The 21,647-nt window shown below is 44.9% G+C and overlaps 1 protein-coding gene across 1 annotated transcript in view; it reads right to left on the minus strand.

Moving 5' to 3' along the window:
- Positions 1 to 305: 305 nt before the first annotated feature.
- The window catches only part of MAML1 (mastermind like transcriptional coactivator 1), a 46,336-nt gene continuing 24,994 nt past the window's right edge, over positions 306 to 21,647 (minus strand). The window contains exons 2-5 of the mRNA XM_027096427.1: positions 10,185 to 11,597; positions 7,705 to 7,944; positions 5,699 to 5,795; positions 306 to 3,824 (exon numbers count right to left, since the gene is read on the minus strand). Of these exons, the coding sequence (XP_026952228.1) occupies positions 2,845 to 3,824; positions 5,699 to 5,795; positions 7,705 to 7,944; positions 10,185 to 11,597 (2,730 nt within the window). The 3' untranslated portion in view covers positions 306 to 2,844. The remainder of the gene's footprint in view (positions 3,825 to 5,698; positions 5,796 to 7,704; positions 7,945 to 10,184; positions 11,598 to 21,647) is intronic.

The following is a 21,647-nucleotide window of genomic DNA, read 5'->3' on the forward strand; positions in this document are numbered from 1 at the left end:
AAATCTAAGGGTTTAAGTAAAACATCTGAACTGCTAAGGATCTAAAGTATCCCTTAAGTCCAACTTCCCTCACATTAGACGTAAGGGCATGGATGAGGTCTAGAGAGGGGAGAGACCGGTGGCCCTGGGCAATGTCGGTGCTAATTTCCTATGTATCACCAAAAAGCAAACCAAACACCCCCACCACCAATGTGCATTAAGAAAGCAGCTAAATCACAAAGGAAATCAACTACCAAACAAAGCAGCTGTGTACTGGTCCACCTCCTGCCTGTGGCACAGCCATGTGAATTGAAATACATGGGCAGTTTCCATACTAGCAAAATACTTTTATTATTTTATAATGATAAAACAGGAAAGTAAAGATTTCTTTTTGGTGTATACCAGAGTTAAGGGAAGTAGAAGAATAAGGGAATTAATAGGACTTTTATGTACTTTGATGACAGTAAAAAGTTAACAATACCAACTGTTTGACATAAAACTTATAGCCCCCAAAACACATATATAAAGGATCATAGTTTTAAAATCTATAAAAGTAAAAAATATACAGTCAGAAGCTCTAACGCTTATTTCATCTTTAATATAAAATTGTAAACATTTATTTACACAAAGCAAGTGTGTATAACAAAAGTCCAAGCACCCTTTTCTTTTGAGTCATGGCTCCTGGAAGATGGGGATTTGCACTGAAGTGGAGTTGTCTCCTTCCCTGACTACCCAAAAACCAGATTCATAAATAAAGCCACAGGCAGCTCCCTGGGGGGACTCCAAGCATCACATTTTATTGCTCTGACACTGCAGCAAGTGAGAAGCCTGCTGTCTGTCTAGGTGGCCCCAGGACTAAGGCAGGGGCAGCCCTCCTCACACGGGGGAGGCAGAGGCGCGAGCGCCCAGGGATAGAGGTGAGCAGCAGCCAGAGGGAGACCAGGAGAGGAGCAAGGACCCACCACCAGCCTTCCGCCCGCTATTTTTGGTAGAAAACCCGCTGAAGTCACCCTCTTCCCCTTCAGATTGGGGAACTCACTCAGAGGGTGGAGTCTTCACTGGCTTTATGATTCATTCCCTTCTTTGAGAGTTATATTCAGTGACTGGGGAAGGCAGGGAGGGTGTTTAAAGGGGAAATGGCCCAAACACCACCCATGGTGGCAAATGGCTATTAGAGGAGAAGATCTGAGGGTCCAAGTACCCCCATGAAAGGCACTGCTGGTGCAAAATAATTACCAATGTGTGTACAACCCTTTGTCCCCTCAAAGCCACTCAAGCTGGTTGTGTGAATATTTTCCTTGGCTCAATTCTTTACATATGATACTCCTTGAATTATCCATTCTGAGGCTCCAGGGAAATAAAAATGGGGTTGTGGTTTCGCCAGAGACCACTCTGTATATACGCCACTCTTTTCAGTGTACTATTTTCTCTCCGACACCCCATTTAAAAGGGTCTCACCTTGTGCTTACCATGTTGCTTTCGTTACATCGAAGTGCTCTGTCTTCATTTCCCACAAACAGCCCACAGGTTGTTGTGGACTCTTAGCTTAGTCAAGACCTAAAAAGTCATAGACCTTAAGAGAGAAATCCATTTGAATCTTTAGAAAGGATGTATTAGTGTTACAAAGCAATTCTCTTTAAAAAGTGCAAGTCATCTGACAAGGGAGTGGCAGAAGTAGTAAAACAAAGTGGAATTCCTTCCTCTGGCCCAGCCTGCGTCCTCCCTGCCAAACAGGGCACACCTATTTTTCTCCTTCCCACAAACCTTTGCTTTCTGGGGAAGGGATACCCAGCTCCTTACTATGCTAGGCTTCCCTAGGGAATTCTAATGACTCTTTCTTTTTCTCTCCAATCCAGTAAATCAGTGGCTTAAGGAGTTTTTCCATTTGGGCTGGAGAGAGAAAGAAGGGGAGGCAGAAAGAAAGGTTATGGGAAATGAAGACAGGGTGCAGGAAAGACATCTGTTCATAACTCGACAATGATCACCTTCCTAACACATTAAAGATGAGTTTTCGGAGAAACTGCAAAAGGAGAAACAACAAAAGAGGACACAGGAATCCCAATTGTTTCATTTCGGCATTTGGCCTGGGGTCTTGCTACCAACACATGGGAGGAAGGGATTCCTCAGCCCACATCCTCCTAAATGCCAGCCTGGAAGAACAGCATTCTGGGAGAAGGAGGAGCTGCTGGAAAGACCAGATCTGTGTCACTAACTCTGCTTTCTCATGGCATCCTGTTCCTTTTTGGCACATGCAGTCACAGCCTGCACTTACGGAAATGATTTTCCAGTGAGCCTCCCTTTGCCCTGAAAGCTGACAAAGAGCAGGAATAAAAAAGGCTCTTAATCAAAAGGAAACCCTAAGTTTCCAATGCCACTTATCAATTTAAACCACCACCTACCCTAATCTGTTTTAAAACCTTAAAAAAATTTAAAATCTTTTCTATGCTACAAATTGCAAATAGTTCTGCTATAAAGTTTCAACAAAAATTTGTCCCAAAATTGGGGCAAGTGGAGAAATCTTGGATTAAGTCAACATGATAGCATAGATTTTTATAAGCCTGACATCGTGGGGTTTCACTGTTGGTTTTTTGGTCATTTGGATAGAAAACCACCTGCAGAACCCTGTCCTGCTGTCCCAAAACCAGATAACAACGCCAGCAGATGGGGTGGGGCCAGCCCAACATACCACAACTGCTGGCTGGGAGCCCTGGGCCCCAGGAGGACCAGGCCTCAGCCCCATGGCTCTAGCTCTACCTGCCCAGCTCCCTGGGCTGTGGGCTTTTGGTCCAAAGTAGTTGCTCTTTCTTGAATTTGAGAAGAAAAATATAGGCTGTATGAACACTGAAAACACCACAAATCCTCCTGTTACTGAGGCCCTAGAAGGTCGTCCAAATCATTCATCCACTCCTCCGAAGTCCTGTTCTTCAGCAGGGAGTCGATCAGGTCGGCATCTCCGGCCATGCTGGCCAGCCCGCTGCTACCTGGCTGCCCACTGTAGGCAAAGGGCAGTTCTTGGCCTGCGGTCCGCACAGGGTAGGCTTGGGTGCAGTGTAGCCCTGCCCGGCCGCCCACTGTTGGGGCGGGGCTCTGGCTGAAGGCCCCCAGCTCAGGCCCAGCTGGGCTCAGGCCCGGCAAGGCCTGCTGTGGGGCTCCCTGGGGAGGTGCTGGGGCAGGGGCACTGGTCCTCTGCTGTGTGCTCACAGGGGGCAGCATGGACCCTGCTGCAGCTGCTGAGCTCATGGGGGCCATAGGCCTGCTGGGCATCGCCTGGGAGAACTGTGGGCTGGACATTTTCAGGTGGGCCTGCTGCATGTGGAAACTGGAAGCTGCAGTGAAGGGACTTACGGAGTTGTTCCCTGGGGTTTGGCCACTCAGGTTCGGCATTCCCTGATGTTGCCATGTGGAATTCTGGCCTCCCATGGTTGCAGATACCCTTGGGACCTGTGGTTTAGTTAAACCAGAGTTCAGGGTCCCCTTATTGTGCTGTTGGGAGATACCCGAGTTCCCCAGAGAGTTCTGCCCATAGGCAGCTGAAACCGAGGTGTTCGGGCCCACACCGGTCTGCCGTGGAATGTGGGCATGTCCATTGGTGGCCTGTGGCGGGGGCTGGGCAACTCTCTGGGTCATACCAGAAGCCATGCCATAGAGGCTGCCCTGTGGCATGCTTTGCGAGCCAGTGAACTGAGCCACACCCCGGTCCTGCTGGCCTGAGCTTGAAGGGAGAGAGGAAACCGAAGTGTGTCCAGGACCCATTGGTATCAGATTCCCAGCCTGAGGGAACACTCGAGGACAGCTGGAGTTAGATGGACCCAAGTTGTTCATGCCAGGCATGGCAGAAGAGGACCCTAGAAGACAGAGAAAATTCTGTCAACTAAGCTAGCATTTCTTCACCACCACTATGGAGATACCTCCAAGACCCATGCTGCAGCTGCTATCCCACAGGCCTGAAAGGCAAAATCAGAACACCAGATACCTCATGATCAGTGGAACCTCAAAGAGAACCCTGGGGGCAAAGGTTTCCCACAGGGTGGAATGGAGGCCGGTCTGGAGCAAAAAGGAGATTAAGACAGGCACAGAGGAAGGGGCAAACTCTATGGCTAGAATGTGGGGAGAGTATCTAGAGATAAAAGGAAGAGATGGTCCCGGCCAGATTCAGAAGAGCTGCAGCCACCATAGGAAGGGACAGGGTTGCAAAGCCAAAGGGTAACTGGACTGTGACTCTGGTTTAGACCTAGCTCGGCAGGGACTGTCAGGATCACTTAGATGAGGCCCACACAGTGTGGCACTGCAGGGCGGTGAAGGGAGGAAGGAGTCTGGACTGAAATCAGAAGATATTTACTGAGCACCTGCTCTGTGGTAGGTTCTGTGCTGGGGAGACAGCACGGAATGGGACAGAGAGGTCCTGTCCTCAGGGAACTTGCTATTTGGGACTCTGTCTTAAGCAGTGGATGCATGGTGACAGCCCTGACTGAGATTTTTTTTTGTTGGTAGGTGAGCGATTGTTCAGGGGTTGGCTATAACTGAGTACACTTTGTTTCTCCTCTTCCTCTCTCCATCAGCACCTAAACTAAAAACTGAGTTGAAGACAAAATGGAAATGCTGAAACAGTCCACTTCTCTACCACTGATAGCCCACAACAACATCAGATGGGATGAAGGCAGGAAAGCTGGCCAAGACCCAGGCTTCTGAGATGCCCACAGACTTCAACCCCTGGTCCCTGTTAGCACAAGCATAAAACCCCACTTAAGGGCTTTCCTGGTGGCGCAGTGGTTGAGAGTCCGTCTGCCGATGCAGGGGACACAGGTTCGTGCCCTGGTCCGGGAGGATCCCACATGCTACGGAGCGGCTGGGCCCGTGAGCCACGGCCGCTGAGCCTGCGTGTCCGGAGCCTGTGCTCCGCAACGGGAGAGGCCAGAACAGTGAGAGGCCTGCGTACCGCAAAAACAACAACAACAACAAAAAAACCCACTTAAGTCTCCTCTGGAATGCACAGCTGTGGTCAACTTCTCTGGGACACTTTATAACGAGAATCACTGACCAAGAGAAGCACAGGTTTCGAAGATATTCCAAGAGCTAGGAAGGCAGGTATGGCCTAGATTTTACTGCATTTGTCAACTGAAATCTCTCTCTATTTCTGGAGCAACAGCCTGAGCAATGGCGGTCAGGTTCCCTCACGTATCTGAGACAAGACAGCTGAGACCTCAGAATGCTTCCTGCCCCTTTCTGGCCAACTGTCTGCTGCTGATACTGCCACCTGTGACACCAATATGAGCAGACAAGAAGAAAGAAAAGAAGCAAAAGGCCATACAAGTGCACTAAGTCTCTCCTTATCTGGAAAATAGGAGAGGGTCATTTTTTGAACAGACACATAATGCTAGAAGCAAAGAACTCTCTTAAGAATTACAGAAGCCACTTCTTACTGATAAGACATCTTCCAACTACAGATGATTTTGCCTCAAAAGATTATACAGCCAGGGACCCAGCCAAAGCACTTAGCCAAAGTAGTCTGCCTCTGTGACTTTCTTCTCCTGACCTGTAGAGTAACCAGAACGCTAGGCTCCTTATGCAGAATGGAGTTACAGGAGCATATACATCCATTTAGCATCTATAGCATAAAACTGGGCAGACAGCAGGAACTCAGCATGAGTGGGACAGACTACCTGCTCTGTCCAGTGCCTGCCTTCCCTTGCCCCACTCCACTGCCTCAGACACTCCTCACCTGTGAACTGTCCAACCTGTTGTGGGAAGGTGCTCTGTGTTGGGTCTTGGTACTGGGGTGGCGGGCGGGTCAGATGGCGCTGAAACTGTTGCTTCTCCTAGAAAATGCCAAGAACAACAGAAAATTACAAGACCCACATAAAACAACAAAGCGATTAGAGAAAAGTAAACTGTCCAAGTTTGTTACTCAGAGGGACTCCTATGGAGATAATGCTCGTAATCTCATTTGGGGGGCTCTTAATAAACTGTAGTATGAGACAGAAGGATGGGGCAATGATTTAAAAAAAAAAAAAGGTGATGTATCAGTTAAAAGAAAAAAGAATGGCAGACCAGGGAAATGCAAATCAAAGCCACAATAAGATAGATACCACTTCACACCTACTAGGATGGCTAGAATCAAAAAGACAGATAAGTGTGTCAAGGATGTGGAGAAACTGGCCCCCTCACACACTGCTGTGGGAACGTAAAACGGTGCAGCTGCTTTGGAAAACAGTTTGGCAGTTTCTCAAAAGGTTAAACTAAAGAGTTACCATATGACCCAACAATTCCATCCCTGGGTGTATACTCAAGAGGACTGAAAACCTATGTCCACAGAAAGGGGAAACAACCCAAACGTCTATAAACTGATGAACAGATAAATAAAATGCAGCATATTCATATAATGGAATATATTCAGCCACAGAAAGGAGTGAAGTACGGATACATCCTACAATATGGTTGAATCTTGAATGCATTTTATATGAAATGTCCAGAATAGGTAAATCTATAGAGATAAAAAGTAGATTAGTGGTGCCCTAGACTTGGGAAGATGGGGGAACAACTTTTAATGGGTAATTAAAATAGGAGAGGGTCATTTTTTGAACAGACACATAATGCTAGAAGCAAAGAACTTTCTTAAGAAAGTTAACCCAACTGCACACCCAACTGCATGTGACACAACTATTGTCACACAAGTGTTAAAAAGTATCAATGGATCTATATATATATGTCTTCTATAGATATAGAAGACAATCCAGGACACACTGTGTAGTAAGAAAAGCAAGTGCTAACTTTGAGGAAGTCCGGGAACACTGTGTTTGTTTACTATACAAGCCCTAGCCATGAGAAGGCTTCCAGTGGGGACACATTTTAGAACATATTTGAATGTGAGTAGAAATGCAAATAATGATCATCATAGAATGGTACTTGACCATTCTCCACCCTACAAAGCCATGTGATTCTGCCAGGCTTGAGTGTCTTGACTAAATAACCTGTTTCTTTTAGGTAATGTTCTAAAAGTGGCTGTGGTGATGGTTTGTATAACTCTATGAATAAACTAAAAACTATTTGAATAATACACTTTAAATGGGTGGATTGTACGTCATGTGAATTACATCCCAATAAAGCTGTTATTTAAAAAATGGCAGAATTGAGGCAGTAATGTGGGCTTTAAAGTCATCCTCAATCAACTTTATTCTCTGGGTAGCTAGTTCTCTTATGTCTTAAGGATGTAATTTAAAGTCCTGAGAACTCCTGTAACCTTGGTACCTGAACACTACATTTGGTGACCAAGTGGGTGAACTGCAGGACTGGGAGCGGGCTTGTCAGTCCTGATTCTTGAACCCCAGGACCTCAGGGATGTCTTCATTTCCCCGCTTTATGTTCTCCCTTATAGCAATCTCTACCTTTACAAAAAAGCTGGATCCCACAGCAAACTGGTGGACCAAGTGAGCTCAGTGCTTTGGTAGCTGCTGACAAGGGACATGGAAAAATGTTCCTAACACATACAGTTTTAGCCACAGATTCGGCCTTCATTAATCCCCACTAAGTGACATAAAGCTGCTCTGACACAGGCTACCACTGTCTGAGAAACGTCACACTCCTGTTTCAAGGATACTCTAATACTGGGCATATAAACAATCACAAATCCACATACATACACACTGGAGCTTGTAGCCACTGCAGTGACTTGGGAGGCAGGAAAACATGGGCAGGGATGGTGGGGTTTTCTTCCACCTTTCCCTTTACCTGTTCTGCCAGAAGGTGCTGTTGCCTTTGCAAAAACTGCTGTTGTTGCAAATGCTTTTGTTGCTGCTCCCTCTGTTTCTGTTGGTCCAAAAGCAACTGATGCTGCTTCATTACAGCTGCCTGCTGCTGGTTACTGAGAAAGGAGGTGCTACTGTGAGTGCTGGCTACGGACACGGCAGGTGGCTGAGTCCCCACACTGGCAGCCTGGGTTGGTACAGGGACGCTGGGAGGGTTCTGGTCCTGTCAACACAGAAAAGGGGGTCTCAAGTCAGGTGGGACACACTGAAGACTATAAGCCCTGATCAGAGAAGATGAGCTGCATCCAGTGAAAACCTGGCTCAAGGCTCTCTCTTGAAGCCTCTTCTTCCCTGCAGGCGACTCCAGTGAAACCACCCTCCAGGGCGGGGCTGGAGACCAATAGCACTAACACCTGAGTATCCAGGCATGGCAATGAACAGTCACTAGCTGCATGTTAGGTTTGTTTCCTATGATTCACCAGTGGCAAAGGTGTGATTTTACATTTAAGCTCGTATATTTGTATACATAGTTCCAGTGGCAACTGTAGCTTATAAATGCTCCCTTACTGGAATGCATGGGTGTGGACAGGCCCCCAGAGGAGGAACTTCTGAGGGGCTCTGGTCGATGGAGATGCTACATTCTGAGTGTGCAAACCTTGGGCCCCTGGTGGCTGGGCTGTCCCTGAACCTCCTGAAATTATATGGTTTGTCCACATGTGTACAGCATTTTCCTGGGAAGAGACTGCTTAACTTTTGTCAGATACTCATGCTCAAAAAATACTGAGTACCAATGAGAATTTTAATGGATAGTCTCTATTAATACCTGGACCTAAAGTGAGAGCCATGTCAAAGGTTACCACAATATTACCCCAACATCATTACTTACCTTTAAAAGAAAAGGAAAAATTTTAACTCATACAGGAAAAAGGCAAAAAGCAATTATCATTTGAACAAATTCAACTTTTTGAGCTTTTACCCAGTCCTTATTTATTTGTTTGTATGTATGTATGTATGTATGTATGTATTTGGCTGCACTGGGTCTTAGTTGGGGCATGCGGGATCTAGTTCCCTGACCAGAGATCGAACCTGGGCCCCCTGCATTGGGAGTGTGGAGTCTTAACCACTGGACCACCAGGGAAGTCCCTCATTTGTATATTTAATCTTTTTACAAGATTCTAATCTTAGAGTAGACAGATTCTGAAATAATCTCCTCACTCCAATCACCAGAAGCTTATGGACTACAAGAGTGCCTTGTGAGGTGCAAAGTACTACTGAAATGGCAGACATCACTGTGCCGCTCTTTCTTTAGGATGCTCTCAGTGGCTGTGTAGCAGTTTAGTGGCTGAAATAATTAGAAGTATGAATGTTTACACATGCATTCTTCTGCTGACAGATGCTTAGACTGCTTCCAGTTTTTGGCTATTAGAAATAATCATGCAATTAGTATCTTGTATGTAACTTTCTTCCTTTTTTTGGATTATTTCTTGCGGGGGTATATAATATGTCAATGCTTACGAACATTTTTATGGCTTATGAAAAATACGAAAAGTCAAATTACTTTCCAAAAGCATTGTGCCCATTTACATACCCTCACTACTATCTGAACATGTCAATTTCCTCATGGTATTACTAGCTTTTTTAATTTTTAAAATTTTTTAGAGTGTGCTACAAATAGACTGCAGGCTTACAGTAGTGAAAGAAAGGAGGCAATGCAATACACCCAACTGCATGTGACACAACTATTGTCACACAAGTGTTAAAAAGTATCAATGGATCTATATATATATGTCTTTTATAGATATAGAAGACAATCCAGGACACACTGTGTAGTAAGAAAAGCAAGTGCTAACTTTGAGGAAGTCCGGGAACACTCTGTGTTTGTTTACTGTACAAGCCCTAGCCATGAGAAGGCTTCCAGTGGGGACACATTTTAGAACATATTTGAATGTGAGTACAAATGCAAATAATGATCATCATAGAATGGTACTTGACCATTCTCCACCCTACAAAGCCATGTGATTCTGCCAGGCTTGAGTGTCTTGACTAAATAACCTGTTAGGAAGCAGCACGCACCTAAATGTTATAAGCTTACTAAAACTTATGGTATTTTGAACACACATGTTTGAAAAGTGGTATAAAAAAAAAAGCAGAGCCTCTAAGGACATTAAATGTGATCTTGCCACAAATAACTTAAGTTGTATGGCATGAAAGAGACACTAGACCAAGTACAGGGGATTCCTCAAATGAGTATACAGTTAAAACCAAGTTACACTAGGGAATTTTACCCTATTTTTGTTTATTAAGAATCAATCCTCGTTTGCTTGGTCAATTTTCACTCCCAAGGGAGTCAAAGGACGAAAGTACCAGCTCCCTCCCTCCCTTTGTTCCACAACTACCTGGGACCTGGTAACCACACTAGGATGGATGTGGATGCAGAGTAACAGAGTAAAGCCCCGTGCTCACCTGGCTAGGTGGAACCAGTGATCGGAAGGGCAAATTTCCTGGCTTTGGTTTCATTAGAAATAAGGAGTTCTGCTCGTTGTTCAGATGAGACAGCTGCTGGGGAAGATAAGCCATCAGGGCCGGCTTGCTCTGGCCAGCCCCAGGGCCGCCTTGCCCACAGTCTGCTTTGTAGTGAGAAAGGGGTTTGGTGTTGCCGTAGTCCAGCACGGATCCTTGGTTAGCCACGGGATTCTGATTCAAGTTACTTGGTGGCTGGTGACTCAGCAGGTTCACATGGCTGGGCTGGAGGTAGGGGCCTCCTGGCCGAGGGGAGCTCTTGTTCACACTGGGTATCATGAGCAGTTTGGAGCTAGTGAAGTCTTGCTTGTAACCGGGAGGGCTGGCAGGTTTTTCCATGGAATAAGGGACATTTAAGGGACTGTGGGAGGGGCCTGTCTGTTGCCACGTGGACATCTGGCCTGGAGCTGGTGCTGGGGCAGCCTGCTGTGGGTTCTGGAGCATCTGCTCACGCTTCTGCTTGGCAGCGATCTGCTGGAGTTGGTGGGCAGAGGACAGCTCTGAGCTCCCGCCTGGGCCCTGGCTAGGCAACACCACACTGGAGAGGGCTCTTTGTGCATTCTGGGCTTGGGCTGATGCTGACATCAGGTTGGGACTGGGATTGTCCACCCCAGGCTGACCAGAGGTGTGGAACAGGGGCTGAGAGCCCCCTAGGCTGGGTGAATCTGTGCTCACAGGGCCAGATGAAGGCCCCATAAAGGTCTGTCCTGCAGACCCAGCCCTCACTTGTGGAGAGCCTAACTGTTCTTGTTCAAAGGCTGCTGGAGAGAATTCTGTTTTAATATTAATGTCCTGTGCCAAGGGGGTCTGTGTGGCAGAACCAGAAGACTCTGGATCCTTCTTCTCTTCAAAGTCCTCATTAAATAGATCCTTCATGTCTTCATCAGGCACTGACCTGTTCAGCTCCTCGATGAGCTCCTTCCACTCCTGCTCATTAAGGTTGAGGTCAGGCATGAGGTTGCTTTGAGATATGGAGCCTCCGGCCCCTGTGATCATGCAAGGCAGGTCGTCCACGGGCTCCTGCTTCAGTTCTTTATTCAGGCTCAGGGGAAATGACTCACTGGGGTTGCTGCCTCCATTCAAGTGGAGGCTCGAGTCTGCCAGACACTTCTTGTTGATGGAGTCCAGCCCCAGTGAATGCTTCCCGCTGGCCTGTAGGGCCTCTGTGCCAGGCTTGTCAGGCTGACCAAGCGGGGAGGCTGGAGGCAGGCCATTGGAAGAGACGGCAACTCCCAGAGGGGCCTCCCGGCGGGTCTTCTTATGCCCAGGAAAGAAGTCTCCATAGCCATTCTGTTGATCACCATTCTGAGGGGATGTGGCACTATCGAGATTCCTCTTCACTGTATCATGGAGATGCTGAAAAACAAGAAAAAGAGTGACTTACATATACACCACGTATGAGTCCCGTCTGCTTCTCATGGTGACTTAAACCAGGGGCCTGTATCCCTGCAGTGCTCTCCTGCCGATTTTGCTTGCCCAGTTTACAACCCTCACTTCTGGGAACACACCCCCATTCCCCCTCCAGGGTTGTCTCTGCCTCTTCCTCTCTTGTGGCCTTGCCTGAGTGAAGACTAGCTCAGCTGTGGGAAAGTAATCCGGCTGCAGTCAATGTGTCAGTCCCTGGACTCTTGCAGCTCTTTTTGCAGGACACAAGCCTGATGCAGCCCACAGTCGTCTAATCTGAGGGTGTGACTGAGAATGGAGCTAATGAGAAAGAGCCAAAGGATACATATACATTCTTGAGGACATCATTTGCATCCCAGATCTAGGTTATACACGAGACCAGCCATCCCCCTGGACTTTTCACTTACGGGAACCAATAAATTCCTCCTTGTGTTTAAGCTGGTTTAACTTGGATTTCTGTTGCCTTCAGCTAAAGGAGACTGGGCTAGTATAGGCTCTTTTTCAGGCCTTGTTGGGGGCTGATCACAAGCTCCAGGCCTCCATCTTGGTGCACAGGCATTTTCATGCCCTTCCTCATCTTTCTAGGTGCCCTTGCCCGGCTCCACCCCTTGTCTCCAGGCTAGGCTGCTTCCTCATATGCCTTACAGGCCTCTGCCTTTTGGCTTCTGTCCCAATCTGCTCCCCACCAACCGTGAGCATCTTCTAATCCCCTGCACCCAGTCACCAGCCCTCCCAAACCCTGCCACTTCTTAACAAGACCATTAATTTGAACACAGTCATGTCTGTCTGGCAGTTACTTACTTCCCCATGTTCTCCTCAACTGGATTTGTTCAACTAACCTTATTAAGAGTCTACCGTGTGTCAGGGACAAGTGCTGTGGGGATATCAAGACAAATGAGGTGGTCCCTGCTCTTCATGGGCTTCCAATCTTCTAGGATATAGGACATACATGGACATGGCTACAGAATAAGACAAACACCATATGCAAGCCGTAGAGCAATAAGCACCCTGAGAGTTCAAGGGCAGGAGTTTCATGGAGAGAACATGACAGGGAAGAGAAGAGGTGGTATCTTTCCGTTATTTCCCAGCCTCGTTTTCAGCTACCAGGACACAACTCTTCCACTAACAGAGGCACCTGCACTCAGCCTCTATACATGTCTGCTCCTTTCCTATGTTTACTTCTGTTACATTTTTGTCCTTTATCCCCCACTCTCAATTCCAACCTCCCCACCAACCACTGGCCCTAAGCATTTATACTGCGCTATTTACAACATTCCAATTAACACCTTTCAGTATTAAAGATAAGCAGATTTCAGAGGAATCAGACAGTAGCACAGGACACTCTGTGCTGCTTTCTTCTGCTGCAGAGAAGGGCCACAATGACCCACCACATCCACCCCAGGAGGCTGAGCACAGAAGTACCTGACCCCCTGGGCGGGGGGTGGAGGGAAGGAGGGGGCCAAGGGCACCAGCTCTCAGCAGCAAACTACCTGTAGACACAAATGTGTAATGAGCAAGAAAACAAGGAGGGCAATTTTATCAGTCCTTGAGTTCCAATTTTAATGTTCCATTCCCTCTCCTTCAAGATTTTCTTATTTCTTAACTGTTAAAGCTGACTGCACAGTGTTCTATAAATCCTGGCTAAGTATTTCTTTAAATGCATATCTGGGTACTTAAGTTAGCTCAGAAAAGGTTAGGAATGCTCAATAAATGGAACTGTAGGGCAGAAGTATAAGCAAAACATGATCCTAGGACTCAACTCAAGAACACAGCCCCTACGTATAGAGAGAACATATCTCAAGATAATAAATTTATGACAAACCCACAGCCAATATAATATTCTGTGGTGAAAAGCTGAAAGCCTTCCTGCTAAATTCTGGAACAAGACAAGGATGCTCACTCTCACCTCTTCTATTCAACACAGTACTGGAAGTCCTAGCCACAGAAATCAGACAAGAAAAAGAAATAAAAGGTATTCAAATTGCAAGAGAAAAGGTAAAATTGTCATTATATGCAGATGATATGATACCATACATAGAAAACCCTAAATGCTCCACACAAAAACTACCACAACTGATAAACGAATTCAGCAAGGTAGCAGGATACAAGATTAACATACAGCAATCAGTTGCATTTCTTTACATCAACAATGAAATATCAGAAAAGGAATGTAAAAACAAAACAAAACAATACCTTTTAAAATTGCACCCCCAACAATAAAATACTTAGGAATAAACCTGACCAAGGAGGTGAAAGACATACACTGAGAACTATAAAACATTAATAAAGGAAACTGAAGATGATTCAAAGAAATGGAAAGATATCCCATGCTCTTGGATTGGAAGACTTAATACGTTAAAATGGCCATACTACCCAAAGCAATCGACAGATTTAATGCAATCCCTATCAAATTACCCATGACATTTTCCACAGAACTAGAATAATCTTTTTTAAAACATTTTTTAAAAGATTTATTTATTTATTTAATTTATTTTTGGCTTGAGTTGGGTCTTGGTTGCGGCACGTGGGATCTTCATTGCAGCACATGGACTCTTCGTTGCAGCATGTGGGCTTCTATCTAGTTGTGGCATGTGGGTTTTCTCTTCTCTAGTTGTGGCACGCGGGTTCCAGGGCGTGTGGGCTCTGTAGCTTGCAGCACGCAGGCTCTCTAGTTGAGGCGTGTGAGCTCAGTAGTTGTGGCACATGGGCTTAGTTGCCCCACAGCATCAAACCCATGTCCCCTGCATTGTAAGGCAGATGCTTTACCACTGGACCACCAGGGAAGTCCCTAGAACAGATAATCTTAAAATTCATATGGAACCATAAAAGACCCAGAATTGTCAAAGCAACCCTGAGGAAAAAGAACAAAGCTGGAGGCATAACCCTTCCAGACTTCAGACAATACTACAAAGCTATAGTAATCAAAACAGTGTGGTATTGGCACAAAAACAGACATACGGATCAATGGAACAGAGGGTCCAGAAATAAACCTACACACCTACAATCAATTAATCTTCAACAAAGGAGGTAAGAATATACAATGGGAAAAAGACAGCCTCTTCAGCAACTGATGTGGGGAAAGTTGGACAGCTGCATGTATATCAATGAAGTTAGAACACACCCTCTCACCATACACAAAAGTAAACTCAAAATGGCTTAAAGACTTAAATGTAAGACATGACACCATAAAAATCCTAGAAGAGATCGTAGGCAAAACATTCTCTGACATGAATCATACCAATGTTTTCTTAGGTCAGTCTCCCAAGGTAACAGAAATATAAACCAAACCAAACAAAAAACCCAAACAGGACCTAATGAAACTTACAAGCTTTTGCACAACAAAGGAAACAATCGACAAAATGAAAAGACAACCTAAGGAATCGCAGAAAATATTTGCAAACGATGAGACTGACAAGGGCTTAATTTCCAAAATATATAGACAGCTCATACAACTCGACAAAAAATGGGCAGAAGGGCTTCCCTGGTGGTGCAGTGTGGTTGGGAGTCCGCCTGCCGATGCGGGGTACGCGGGTTCATGCCCCGGTCCAGGAGGATCCCGCATGCCGTGGAGTGGCTGGGCCCGTGGGCCGTGGCCACTGAGCCTGTGCGTCCGGAGCCTGTGCTCCGCAACGGGAGAGGCCACAACAGTGAGAGGCCCGCGTACTGCAAAAAAAAAAAAAAAGGGCAGAAGACCTAAATAGACATTTCTCCAAAGAAGACATACAGATGGCCAACAGGCATATGAAAAGATGCTCAACATGGCTAATTATCAGACAAATGCAAATCAAAACTACAATGAGGTATCTATCACCTTACACCGGTCAGAATGGCCATCATCAAAAAATCTACAAATAATAAATGCTGGAGGGCTTCCCTGGTGGTGCAGTGGCTGGGAATCCACCTGCCAATGCAGGGGACACGGGTTCGAGCCCTGGTCCGGGAAGATCCCACATGCTGTGGAGCAATTAAGCCTGTGCACACCTACTGAGCCTGCACTCTAGAGCCCGCGAGCCACAACTACTGAGCCCACACGCCACAACTACTGAAGCCCCTGTGCCTAGAGCCCATGCTCCGAAACAAAGAGAGGCCACCGCAATAAGAGGCTCATGCACCGCAATGAAGAGCAGCCCCCACTCACCGCAACTAGAGAAAGCCCGCGTGCAGCAACTTAGACCCAACGCAGCCAAAAATAAAATAAATTTATCAAAAAAAACACAACACCCTTTAAAAAATAAAATAAATGTTGGAGAGGGTGTGGAGAAAAGGGAACCCGCCTATACTGTTGGTGGGGATGTCAGTGCAGCCAGTGTAGAAAACAGTATGGAGGTTCCTCAAGAAACTAAAAATAGAATTACCATATGATCCAGCAATCCCACTCCTGGGTATATACCCAGACAAAACTATAATTCAAAAAGATACATGCACCACTATGTTCACAGCAGCACTATTCACAACAGCCAAGACCTGCAAACAACCTAAATGTCCACTGACAGATGAATGGATAAAGAAGATGTGGTACATATATACAGTGGAATACTACTCAGCCATAGAAAAGAAGGAAATAATGCCATTAGCAGCAACATGGATGCAACTAGAGATTATCATACTAAGTAACGTAAGCCAGAAAGAGAAAGACAAATACCATGATATATCACTTATATGTGGAATCTAAAATACGACACAAATGAACTTAACTATGAAATAAATAGAATCACGGACATAGAGAACAGACTGGTGGTTGCCAGCGGAGAGGGGTTGGAGTGGGAGGTTGGGGTTAGCAGATGTAAGTTTTTATATACAGAACGGATAAGCAAGTTCCTACTGTATAGCGCAGAGAACTATATTTACTATCTTATGATAAACCATAATGGAAAATATAAAAAAAGAATGTATATATATATATATGTATAACTGAATCACTTTGCTGTACAGCAGTAATTAACACAACATTGTAAATCAACTACACCTCAATTAAAAAAAAAATACTGGGACTTCCCCGGTGGTCCAATGGCTAAGACACCATGCTCCCAATGCAGGGGGCCCAGGATGGATTCCTGGTCAGGGAACTAGATCCCACATGCCACAACTAAGAGTTCACGTGCCACAACTAAAGATCCCGCTTGCCGCAACAAAGATCCCGCGTGCTGCAACTAAGACCTGGCACAGCCAAATAAATAAATAAATATTAAAACAAAACAAAACTAAGAACACAGCCCCTACAACACAAGGACATGTGTGCTTTACTTTCATGTAGGTTTTTCTGCTTCCTGCTGCCACCTAGGGGTGAGAGGGGGAAAGGAACCATAATCCTAAAATGGACCCTTTATAAGATCTTTTGTTTTAAAAGTTTCCTTCTGGGAAGGTAAATTCATACCCATTTAGTCCGTCAGAAGGAAATAAAAATGAGTTGCTAATTTTAGGGGGGGTTATTCTTTCTATTATTTCTTTTTGTTTTTTTGAAAATCATTTGTTCCTCAGTGTCAGGTTTGGGCTCTCTGTAAACCTGGGAGCTCAGTTTTCTACTTTCCTAAGGGGGAAGATGGACACCTAAGAGGTCAACGCACCTGATGAGTCAGCTGATTTTCCCAGATTAGAAACAGAATCCTTCTTTGCCATAACAGTTATAAAAGCTACCACGTCCTCTTTCAATATCCACATGCAAACAGCTGCAGACAAGTTCCAAAGTAACAACTTAATTTTGCAATACCGATTGCTTTTAGCCAAAGGAAACGCCAGGTCATTTTCTCAACTGTGCACAAAATTTAACTGGAATGATGTAGGTGGGCTTGGGAAGTGTGGAATACGGTGGCTCTGGCAGATTTTTGAGTCTTGAGCATTTGCCGGAGTGCCTGATATGTGCAGGGCACTGCAGAGGAAGACAAAGATGAGTAAACCATGGAACCTGATCTCCAGGAATTTTGTAACAGATGGGAAAATGGTCTGAACTGATTATAAGTTATTTAAGAACAAGCACAGTAAGAGCTATAAAGCATACAAGACTGGCTGTCCTTGTGCTTGCCCTCGGTGTATCTGGTACTTCTGGGTACTCAGCTCAGAGGTTTCTGTTGTAACTACCTAATGGTCTCCTGATGCACAGGGTTTCAGGAGGATTCAGTTCTGGGATAATGTGATCTGGTGCTCATTTCCTCCACAAGGGGGTTTTGTTGAAGAATACTTCATGCTTGATGGTAAACTGGAGGCCTTGCATGCTCACCCAGTCAGTCCTGACTCCTACCCTAGCCTCCTAATCCATCATCTTCTACTCTGCGAGAGGGGCCCCAGGATATCAACGGTGAGTCAAGCTGGAGTTGCCACACCTTATGGACACCAAATCAGTATACTGTACCCACACACCCACTAGATCTCACTTAGTGAGGAGAGTCCCTCACCTAGTCTCTACTTCCACCACCCACCAATGAAATTCCAGTGTGCTTTGTGGTAAAACTTCCCCAAATGAGAGTTCTCCCACTCTGAATTAACAAACAGATGTGGCTGTTTAAGACAGGGGTGGCTCTCTCATCAATGTTCCTTATGCACTGACATGTAGATGAAAGTATAGGTTGACAGGGACTTCCCTGGCGGTCCAGTTGTTGGGACTCTGCGCTTCCACTGCAAGGGGGCGCAGGTTCAATCCCTGGTCAGGGAACTAAGATCCCGCATGCTGTGTGGCACGGCCAAAAGAAGAAGGGAAAAAAAAAAGTATAGGTTGACAATATAGAGGTTCCTCAAAAAACTAAAAATAGAGTTGTCATATGTTCCAGCAATCCCACTCCTGGGCATATATCCAGACAATAATATAATTCAAAAAGACAGAGACTTCCCTGGTGGTGCGGTGGTTAAGAATCCGCCTGCCAATGCAGGGGACACAGGTTCGAGCCCTGGTCCAGGAAGATCCCACATGCCGCAGAGCAATTAAGCCCATGAGCCACAACTACTGAGCCGGTGCTCTAGAGCCCGTGAGCCACAACTACTGAAGTCCATGTGCCCTAGAGCCCATGCTCTGCAACAAGAGAAGCCACTGCAATGAGAAGCCCACGTACCGCAACAAAGAGTAGCCCCCGCTTACTGCAACTAAAGAAAGCCTGCGCACAGCAACGAAGACCCAACGCAGCCAAAAATAAATAAAAAATAAATTTCTAAAAAAAAAAAAAGAAGGAAATAATGCCATTTGCAGCAACATGGATGCAACTAGAGATTATCATACTAAGTAAAGTACTTCAGAAAGAGAAAGACAAATACCATATGATATCACTTATATGTGGAATCTAAAATATGACACAAATGAACCTATCTACAAAACAGAAACAGATTCACAGACATAGAGAACAGACTTGTGGTTGCCAAGGTGGGTGGGGGGTCGGGAAGGGATGGATTGGAAGTTTGGGGTTAGCAGATGCAAACTATTATATATAGAATGGATAAACAACAAGGCCCTACTGTATAGCACAGGGAACTACATTCAATATCCTATGATAAACCATAGTGGAAAAGAATTTTTTTTTTTTTTTTTTTGCCGCAGCGCACGGCATGCAGAACTTCTCCGACCAGGGATTGAACCTGTGCCCCTGCATTGGAAGTATGGAGTCTTAATCACTGGACCACCAGGGAAGTCCAAAAAGGATTTTATAAAAAAATGTAATATATATGTATAACTGAATCACTGCTGTAAAGCAGAAATTAACACAACATTGTAAATCAACTAAACTTCAAAAAAACAGAGTATAGGTTGAAACATATAAAATCATTTAACTTTTTAAGGTAATATTGGTAATTTCAACCTAATACCATGCTCACCTTTCTTTCCCCCATGAGCTCTTCTAGTACCCTGTATATACAGTGAGGACACTCAGGAACCCCGACTGTTGTTGGAAAAGATCCTCTAAAGGTAAAGTGGATCTATTTTCATGCAACATTAAAGGTTTCAATGATTTGAGGAAAAATCAGTGAGGTCCAAAGTAGCAACTCTGATAAGGCACTAATCTGAGCCAAATGCTACAAGGACAAGTCATTACTTCCTTAGTGTGCCTCGAGGACCACTCAGCACCTGCACTTACTATTCCCCACTGATTCAGAATCTCACTCAATCTTCAAAGGTACCCTGAAGATGAGTATCACTGTTTCTGTTTTACGGCAGATTGAAGTCAGATTACATGAGGTTTCCTAAAGTTTGAGCATTCAGAGGTCTTGGGAAGGATCTGCAGCAGATCCCCACAGCCCTGCCCCTCCCCTGGTCAGTCTGAGATCGGGCCCAAATTAATCCCAACTCCACCTGTGAAGCTAAAAGAGTTTGGTAAAAAACAAGCAGCAGGGAGTGAGTCAAGAGTTTCAAACTGTAAGGAGAACCTCCCTGAGACCAAGCACAAAGAGCCCTGTTAAGACGTTACCAGAAAAATGGGCTGTGCTGAAAAATATCTCACACACCAAGGCTACAAAAGATTCTTTGTAAAATATTTAAAGAAAAAAATGTTACAGAACCTTCTATAATTTGCTACTAAAGATTCCCACTCTTAAGACATTATGTCTTAATAGTTTGGTATCATCACTGATTAGAAGCACACTGAGTACTAAGGAGATCTGTAAGCACCACTCCTTGCCACTAAATCTGCCTACAAGGACATACTGAAAATGCCAAGTTTTGAGAAATGTATTTTCCAGAAAACTTTATAGTTTTGTGCCTAGACATTTTTATCATCACCTTAAAAAATTTTTTTATTTTGAAAGAATTATAGATTCATAGGAAGTTGCAAAGAGTACAGAGGGTCCTGTGTACCCTTCACCCAGTTTCCCTCAACAGTTGTATTTTACCTAATTATAGCAAAATATCAACCAGGAAGAAGATATGGGTAGAATGTGGGTGTACAGTTCTATGTCATTTTAGCAAATGACTATCACCTTTAAAAAAAATTTTTATTTTATATTGAAGCATAGCTGATTAACAATGTTGTGCTAGTTTCAGGTGTACAGCAAAGTGATTCCGTTATACATATACATGTATCTATTCTTTTTAAAATTCTTTTCCCGGTTAGACTATCACCTTTTTTGATAAGAAAACTTTTAAAAAGCTCTTTTATAAAAAGCTATTTAAGAAAGCAGGACTATGTATTTAACACAATGTAATCTCTTCCTGCAGTGGTTATAAAGCAGAAAGTTAAAATTCACACTGTATACTGAGAATCAAAATTGATAAACAGATTGGTTCTCATGCTTGGCAAGCAGTCCGCACATTCTCTTTGCTATAGAAAAACCTATTTGGGAAGCCACGTGAGGCTCAGAAGGTTGCATGGTATATATGAAAACAAAGCAGGCTACTGCTAACTGGCTGTGTGATCTTAGTTAAGATGCAATTCTTCTAGGACCTGCTTTCATGCCCTATAAAATTAAGATCCTGGGTAAAATGACCTAAAGTTCCACTCAGCTTTAAAGGTCCACACTGCTGTCCTGTTAATATCGATCAATGTCCTGTAGAGGGAGATACCCTCACGGGTTCATGCAGTGCTCATTCACCGAGATCCTACTATTTGACAGATAATGCCCTATACAGGCTGTGCACAAAATAATGGTGAATTCAGATATTCACTAGGTTTTCACTATATGCTAGGCAGAGCACTAGTTACTGGGGATAAAAAGATAAAGAAGACATGGGACTTCCCTGGCGGTCCAGTGGTTAAGACTCCGTGCTTCCACTGCAGGGGGCACAGGTTCCATCCCTGGTTGGGGAACTAAGATCCCACATGCAGCAAGGTGCAGCCAAAAGATTAAAAAATAAAAATACTTTCACTTAAAAAAAAAAAAGGACAAGACCTAGTTCTGGCTCCACCCCCAGAATCTGATGGAGAACCAATGAAGGCAGGCCCGAGTGTTATGGGAGGAAAGAGAACAGAACAGTGTGGGGATGGCATGCTAGACTTTCCGGAGAAGGGGATGCCGAGAAGTCATCCAGAAGAGGCGGAAGGCACTTCGGCTGAGAGGCAAAGGCAAGGATATACAAATGAGCACTGAATG

This window comes from Aethalodelphis obliquidens, unplaced genomic scaffold (assembly GCF_003676395.1).
Source record: "Aethalodelphis obliquidens isolate GAN/ISIS:26980383/991018 unplaced genomic scaffold, ASM367639v1 scaffold102, whole genome shotgun sequence".
In the NCBI taxonomy this organism is placed as follows: domain Eukaryota; kingdom Metazoa; phylum Chordata; class Mammalia; order Artiodactyla; family Delphinidae; genus Aethalodelphis; species Aethalodelphis obliquidens.